The 8,901-nt window shown below is 45.6% G+C and overlaps 1 protein-coding gene across 1 annotated transcript in view; it reads left to right on the forward strand.

Moving 5' to 3' along the window:
• tead1a (TEA domain family member 1a) overlaps positions 1-8,901 on the forward strand; it is a 46,141-nt gene that overhangs the window by 17,030 nt on the left and 20,210 nt on the right. The window contains exon 3 of the mRNA XM_079500564.1: positions 974-1,567. Within this exon, the coding sequence (XP_079356690.1) occupies positions 1,357-1,567 (211 nt within the window). The 5' untranslated portion in view covers positions 974-1,356. The remainder of the gene's footprint in view (positions 1-973; positions 1,568-8,901) is intronic.

The following is an 8,901-nucleotide window of genomic DNA, read 5'->3' on the forward strand; positions in this document are numbered from 1 at the left end:
GGATGAGGTTTAATCCTCTGTGTCCAAACTGTTGTTGGCTACTGTCTGTCTGTGTGTGTGTGTGTCTCTGTGTGTGAGTGTGTGTGTGTTCGTGCACCACAGTGTAAGTGAAGTGTGAACAGCATGACATGGCGAAGTGACATGGATTTGCCCAAGGAATTGGCAGCATATGACTTGGATGGTGTGTGTGTGTGTGTGTGTGTGTGTGTGTGTGTGTGTGTGTGTGTGTGTGTGTGTGTGTGTGTGTGTGTGTGTGTGTGTGTGTGTGTGTGTGTGTGTGTGTGTGTGTGTGTGTGTGTGTGTGTGTGTGTGTGTGTGTGTGTGTGTGTGTGTGTGTGTGTTGCATCAATGTTTACAGTTATCGTGTAATTAAGGCCAAGATTCTGCATGCAGTCTTTAAAGAGTTGTGTGTGATAGCTGTCTGTCTGTCTGTCTGTCTGTCTCGTTTTCTTAAGCCTGATTCATGCTTCCTATTTACTTACCGAAATAACAGATCTTTTTCAGTGGAACACATATTAATATTTCTTGTGAGTGTCGTACCATAAAGTTAGTCATACTCATTCACTGATTTGTGGATGTGGTAGCAAATTACTTATAAATAAATATTTAATAATTATATAATTATATCAAAAAATACATCGCATGGATGCACCTGGGACGTATCCTCAGTGATCAGTATCCTGAGGTCAACGGGGTTTCGGGTTTACCAACATCATACCCCTCACTCAGGCGACCCAGCTGGGGTTGATCAAATCCCGACTTACTGTACGTCCCAGTAGCTACCCTCGATCAGTCCATCAGGGAATGAGCAAGGCCACACAATCCGCTGCTCCGGAACTACTCTGCCGGGACTGGGAGAACCAGATTCTGGCGCATATATATAATGTATATAATGAGCCTAGATCCGTTTGAAGATCAAAGCTTGTTTTCAACTAAGCTGAGCTTTTTTCCCCTTCTCTTTGTTATGTTTCAGGTTCCTGCTGACTGTCTTAAGGTCTTCAATCAGCTCACCGAATCATCTACGGACCTACTACCGTTCCTTGCTACATTTAGCGTTGATTTAAGGAGTTTTGGGGCATTTCGGGACTACCATCAACCAGCAGATGCCAATTGGCGGTCAGTTGGTATAGCTGTCTTCATAAGAAAAATAAACAGACATAATTGAATTCTGTGTCCTAAAGCTATATCGCTCGCGCTCGGGCCATCGCAGAGTTGTCATTGGTATGAAATAGGTTTAACCACTGGCTTTGTCAACCTTCGGGCTGCCTAGTATAGTGGCAAACCAACGGCGTCGGTGTTGAGGCGAAGACCTTGTGAAGTGAAGACGGCGCTATAGCGTTAGCGTTAGCCACCAACATGGACCGCAGTAGCTGGAGCGGGAGTGAAAGCGCGGGGGAGGAGGAGGACATGGACAGACTGAGTGACTCTGGAGGAGACAAGACCATGGACGGGGACCCCGAAGGGGTCTGGAGTCCAGACATCGAGCAGAGCTTTCAGGAAGCCCTGGCCATCTACCCCCCCTGTGGACGGAGGAAGATTATACTGTCTGATGAAGGAAAGATGTATGGTGAGTAACAGGAGTAACAGGAGGAAGCGAACGCAGCTGTTGTGGCAGTCTGACACACACACACACACAGAGCTTTATTTATTTTTTTGTTTTTTTTGCGTGCGTGTGTGCGTGTGTTTTTGTGTGTGATACAGCTGCGCCCTCTGGTGGCGAGCGGGTGGTGTTACTGCGTGACACACACACAGACAGACAGACATGTTCTGCTGGCTCTCATAGTAAAGGCTCACTGGCGTTCACAATTATTCTGGGGGAGGGGTGGGGGTGCCAAAAACAGCTGATTTATAAGCTCACAACCCGCCACGTAATTAAATCTTCTATACTCTATCTAATATGATGAAGATAATGAGGCTAGTATGCATGGGTTAGAGTTAAAGATGGAGTGCCTGTGATATTTGCACTTTTTTCTGTTTTGTACGTGTCTATGGAGTTAACCCCCAGAATCACGGCATTCCATCTTTAAGGCCTGTTCATACTCCAGTTTTACAGCGGTGGTGGTTGGGAAAATGACAACATGACGTCACTCTGCGGTGATGAGCAACTCAGCGCTCACCCCAACACATCTGTCTGTTTTTACTAGCCACCGTTTCGGTGGTCACCTTATCACCCAAAACTGGAGTATGTATGAATAGGCCTTTAGTGTTTATTTTGGATGAGGAGGACTGCTAAATCTGACCAATAGTATTTCACGGGCTGATACCAATGATTAGTACTTATCTGAGTGAGCTGAGATTTTGTTCTTATACTTAGCAAATGGAAATGTTAATTAAAAAATCACACTCGTGTGAACTGAGTGGTGCAATTCCCCCCCCCTCCCGTTCTCTCTCTCTCTCTCTCTCTCTCTCTCTGTCTCTCATTAGCAGGCAACAGTGCAATACTATCTCTCTGTCTCTGTTTCTGGCACAACAGCGCCCCTACTGGTACTCATGAGTCACACATGAGTCACACACAAACACACATAGTCACATAGGTGAACAACACGGACATTGCTGTTCCTTGGAGTGGTTGCACCACTCAAAAAAATACATTGACTCAACAAAAGATTTAATTTAATAATTTAATGACTTCTCAAACATTTTTCTCAGTTTAATTAGAAACTGCGTGGAGGGCCTGGGCCATGGCACAGTGGTCCAGGCACCTTGGCTGGTAATCCAGTTTGGCAGTGTGCCGCGGGTTCGACTCCCGATCCCGACGGCCTTTACTGCATGTCTTCCCCCCCATTTCCTGTCAGCCTACTGTCTATCCCTCCATAAAATAAAGGCGAAAGCCACAAAAAAGAAAAAAAAGAAACTGCGTTGAGTTCCCAGCGTGCAATAAAATGAGACACATGACATAGCTGATGCGTCTGAGAAAAGGGCAGATTTGATCTGCCTGCATTGTAGACCCAAACAGCCCATGACGATCAAATGGAAAATAATGAATATTGGAGCTCACCATTGATTGACCTCTAGCACTCATGTGTGTGCACAAGTATTATATACTTGTGTGATGATGTCATACACACTGTGTGTGTGTGTGTGTGTGTGTGTGTGTGTGTCTCTCTGAGTATGAGCAGCGTCTCGCAGGACACAGTGTCAGCAGCAGAGGGAGAGAGGCAAGATGAGACAACAGAGAATGGGCAATGGAGGCATGCTAGGAACATCAGTGTGGGTGGAATGCGCGTGTGTGTGTGTGTGTGTGTGTGTGTGTGTGTGTGTGTGTGTGTGTGTGTGTGTGTGTGTGTGTGTGTGAACTATCAGACAGGGGAGCAGATGGTCCTCTGGCTGTCACCAGCTGCGCTTCCACCCTTCTTTCTCTCTCTCTCTCTCTCTCTCTCTCTCTCTCTCTCTAGCTCTCTCTCTCTTTCTAGCTCTCTCTCCCCCTCCCCTCCCCCCTCTCTCTCTTCTCTCTTTCACTCCTTTTCTGTCTCTCTCTCCTCCTTGTTGATATAAATTAAGTGTGTCCACAAGCAATTTCTTTATGATAGGGCTTGCGGTTTGGTTTATATACGTATTTTTGTCCCTCCTGTTCTGTGTGTTTTGATGTGCAGTCGGTTGAAATAAATAGAAGTTCCCCTCCCAGAGGATGAGACAGCTAGGTTATAAAAGAAAGACATGTAGTTTATTAGCACAGTAAAACCTTGATTGTTAATTTGAAACAGGTCTGCCACAGAACCTCTAAACAAGATAATACATCACTTAGCTAAAAACACATCGGGCCTTAAATCGCCTTTTTTGAGGGGCCAGCTTTGAGGGTCTGTGTAAACACAAACATTGAAGACAAAAGTGAGGACAAAAGTGAGGACAAAAGTGGTTCTTTTTTAAATCGAAGAACCACGGACATAGAAACATAGCTTTTTCAGAAAACTGTCAGGATGTAGAAGACATTTTTAGAATCTGATCTCAGGTCAAAATGGGTTAAAATAACTCTTCTTTTTTCATTCTATAATGTCCTTCCTATATTAAGTTAGCTGTTTTCTGACAACCATGTCCTTTTTGGCGGCCTCGTTGAACAGTGTTCTTTCTGCATTCAGTGGTGGTGCATTGAATAGAGACATTCACACTTTCACAGCGAGCGGAAACATGCACACACTACACACACACACACACACACACACACACACACACACACACACACACTACACACACAGCGCTGCAGGAAGAAAGGATGGATGGATATGTGGATAAAAGCGGGATGGAGAAGGAAAAGGTTAATAATAGGACTATTATCCGTTCCAATGGTACATAGGTTGGCCGTGGTGGATGTCTATAGGTCTCGTGGGGAGGCGCTTCTACAGAAGCATCATACTTACACATCTATTGTATGGACCAGAGAGAGAGAGAGAGAGAGAGAGAGGGAGGAGAAGGATCAACATAAGGAAGAGGAGGTCAGATCTAAGGGTTTGAGGTCAGATGTAGTTGCTGGCCAATATTGATGACATCAGGGATCTCCATATATGGGCTTAATATTGATGACATCAGGGATCATGCTCCATCCCTGATGATGTCATGTGATGTCACGTGCTCCATCCCTGATGATGTCATGCTCTCTCACCCCGACCGACCAACCAACCAACACACACACACTGACGGGAAGTGCACGATTCCATAGTTAACCTGTGACCTTTGGTCGCAATAATATAGTCTAGTATGTAATTGTGACCGAAGGTCACAGTTAAATATGGAATCGAACATTTCCCGCCAGTTAGTGTGTTGGGCACCATATATGGTGCCCAGGTCTTGTGACATGTGACATCATCAGGGATGGAGATGTGGAGACCCTGATGTCATAGTAAATGCGACCTGCTGTCACAGTTAATCCCATATATGGAGATCCCTGATGTCATCACTATTGGCCAGCTCTACATCTAACCTCAAACCCTTAGATCTCCATATATGGATATATTTCAGAACCTGTTCTGACATTCCATATGTTGATCCTTCCCATTCCATCCTTCCTCTTCGATGTCTCCCTTCTGACTTATACCTGTCCATTCAACTTTCTAACTCTAGATGGCCCCAAAGTCATTAGTGTGAAAACTAGACACCCACCTGTCCATTCTAACTCTAGACGGGCCTGCCCCAAAGTTATTAGTGCAGCCGCGCCCGCCAGCCAGCCGGCGAAAACTAGAGTTCTCAACAGGCCCGAAAATTAAGGCCCAGCCCTACCTGGGTCCTCATCAAACCCTGTACACTCAAGAGAATGTCCCCGCTACCACCCTTAGATCTCCATATACTGTATGGAGCTGACCTGTTCTGACATTCCATATGTTGATCTGACCCCATCAAACCCTGTACACTCAAGACAAGCCCTTTAGGGCGAGGTCGCCCTCAGGCCATACCATATAATATATGGTATGGTTTACTATAATTACTGTATATAGTACAGTACCTCATAGTTTTTAATACCATTAGTGCTCTTCTTCATTTCTGTGTATCAAAAATTGTTTTTTAGTCTAGTTTTGAATTGGTTTATGTTTCCACCTCCAACTCATTCCACAGAGTGGCTCCGTAAGGGGAGATGCTCCTCGTTTTGAAGTTTGTACACATCACAGGTTTTTTGAAGTTCAATGATCCTCTAAGGTTGTATCCCCACTCCTTATCCAGAGATTTGCTTCGTACATTTACCGGTAATTTATTATATCTGGCTTTAAACATAATTTGAAGAATTTTATAATTGACCATATCCATGAACTTCAAAAGGCGGGATTGTAGAAACTGTGTGTGTGACTGTGTGTGGTCCCGGTATCCTGAATTTGTTTATTATCCTTAGTGCTCACACACACACACACACACACACACACACACACACACACACACACACACACACACACACACACACACACACACACACACACACACACACACACAGTGGAAGTACGGCTGATTACTCTCTAGCTGGTGGGTCTTGATGTTACGCAATACGCATGCACAGAGACAGGCAGACAGAGCTTGATGGTTAAAGAAACTCTCCGAGGGACTTGGGAGTCTCAGCTTAAATCCCTGAGATTCCACCTGTCCTGCACCCAGGACATAGACTGATTCTACTCTACTGTATGAGAATAGGGCTAAGCTTTGACCTGAACGCTGATTCACACTCCGTCCGACAGTTTTGCTTGTCGGAAAACAATTGATTTCGTTTTCTTTCGTTTTCATTCAGCTTTGTGGTGAAAACAAGGGTCTCACCTACTCATCTGGAGTTTCCCACCAGACTCCCGGGTATGACATAAGAGCAAGGTGGCCGCCGTAGATTACTGTACATGGTGAGCACATGTTATGAGCTCACCATCTATATATACAAGTGAGAAGTTGTACCCAACCCAGGAAAAGGGACCCAAAGTCACACACTGCATACATCACTGACACGTCACTGACACACTGCAACACACTACACTCACACGGCAGTCACGTCACACACTTACCCTCCGCGTCGTTCGGCCGCTATCTCCTCATATCGCGCCGAACGCCGCCCCTCAACACCAACCGCGGAACATCACTCATTGCACTGACACCAACGTTGCCTCCCTTCCACACCCACGCCGGCATTGTATCTCTTCACAACAAACAATATCTCCCCAAGCACCCACACCCCCGCACGCACACACTCACATGTTGCCAGGTCTATTAAAACAAGCCCAGAAAAAATGCCATTCAACACGCTACTTACAACTCGCTTACAATTCGCGGACCTGGCAACACTGCATCCCGTGATTCCCCTCTTTTCATTGGCTGCACCGCCAACATTGATGCCACTATGTAAACAACACCGCAAACCCTGACTTCCTACAGCCTACAGCCTATACTTACACACACTACCACTCGCTTACAATACGTGGACCTGGCAACACTACATCACCCCTTCCCAATGGCTCACAACCCCACCACGTGACCCAGTGGCGGCCGGTCCATAGGGGGCGCTGGTGCGCCGCACCACCATGCACAACCCCTGAATAAAACGTGAATAAGAATGACGGAGAAATGACATCTGCAGCCTGTAATTTATTTAAAATTAGCAATCCAGAAACGTCAATATTATATAATATAAGGAACCACTAACCAAAGGCAGTGATTACAAGTTGTATTATGCTGCCACGTTGTATTCTGCTGCCATGAAATGTCACATGTTGTTTACGTTGTGTGACGTTTCTGATTGGTTACTGAGTGTCACATGTTGCTGCGCGTTCATCTGGAGCATAGATATATACAAACACTAGATGGCTCAAGGCGGAGTTTCTGACGTCGTTCACCCGGCAGCCATCTTACTTCGGGCCTACAGTACAGTATGTTCAATGGCAGCTCAAACAGAAACAGTCATAACTCGCTCAAATCTTGACGGATTTACAAACGGGTTGGTTTATTACAAACGTTGTCAACGTGGCTATGATTCAGACTTCAATACAAACGATAGAAAGCCACTGGGTCGAAAAATGTGTGCGATCAATGTTATTCACACCACAAACCACTTGGGGGCAGCATAAACATCACAACACAGTTTGACATATAGTTTAACACACAGTCAACACAGACGCTAGAAAAACATGAATGATGAGCCACATGGAGCCAGGTAAAGATAATAATTAATTTTCATAATGGAACAACAAGACAATGACAAAAAAAAATGTAGCCTCAATCTACATGGAAAATGCAGTGAAATTAGCCATGTTTGGCAATGCCATGTTTATTTTGTATTTTTAAAAGCCTTCCATTGAATGTGATGATACCTATAGTGCATGTTTTCTTGATATTTTCATAGCGCCCTCTCTAGGACAAAAGTCACCAGCCGCCACTGACGTGACCCACGTGTTTTTCGTGATACCTTTCACACTTCCGGAAACACTACCGGAAGTTACACAGTACACACACACACACACGCGTGCACACACACACAGTGTACAGCCTGCCGGAAACCAAACGTAGAAGAAGAACAACAACAACACAGGTTCTACACTGATTCTAACTTGGACGGAGAGCACCGCGATTACATACACAGTTACAATAATGCAAACACGACCGTGTCGACACCTGACGTCGTACAATCAGGACGAACCGAGGCGCATATATGGATAAGAACAACAACACTACACGCGCGCGCGCGCAAGCGCAGCAGCACAAAACAGCTACATACAACGCGTGTCACTGTGGACTTCTGTATCTGGGGACTTCTGTATCGCAACGCGGGGCAACGCAACTCTGGGATGAGCGGGCCGAAGGCCCGCGAAATTCTAGTAAGCTACAAGTGACAAACTAGAAATGTTATTCTGTAGCGTAACATGTACACGCTCTATGTTCTACCAAAGTGTGTTTTGTCTTTTGATTTGTGGAGCAGGCGTTATGTGGTGTTGCTACTATACTGTAAATGAGCCAAAAGTCCTCGTTTGGTATTCTTCCCATTCACTCCCAATGAAAATAGCTAATGTTACAACCTGTTGCAAAGTGAGCTTGTAGATTGGTTGTGTTTTTTTTGCCAAATGCTCCTAATATTCGGCACATTTCATGAGGGGCGGGACGCTGCTAGCGGTCATGAGCTTTTATCATCAGAACGTGGCTCTCGTGTCACCCATTTTAAGCTTTTGCCAAAACGAGCCACATGTTTGTGTTGACGTGAATGTTTCTCTCTTTCATTCCTCTTTTGATTCACATTGGCTTCAACCCTGTGTGTGTGTGCGTGCGTGTGTGCGTGTTTGTGTGCGCGAGAGAGAGACAGCGAGAGAGAGTGTGTGGTTCTCCTGACTGTGGGAGGAGGAGGAGGAGGCATTGTCACGGTTAATGGCCATCTGACTTTGGCCTTGAAGTCTTTCACTGGGCAAGCGAGGAGGGAGATCGGAGGGTAAGATGAGAGGAAGGGAGCGGGCAGAGGAA

This window comes from Electrona antarctica (genome assembly GCF_951216825.1).
Source record: "Electrona antarctica genome assembly, chromosome: 5".
Lineage (NCBI taxonomy): Eukaryota > Metazoa > Chordata > Actinopteri > Myctophiformes > Myctophidae > Electrona > Electrona antarctica.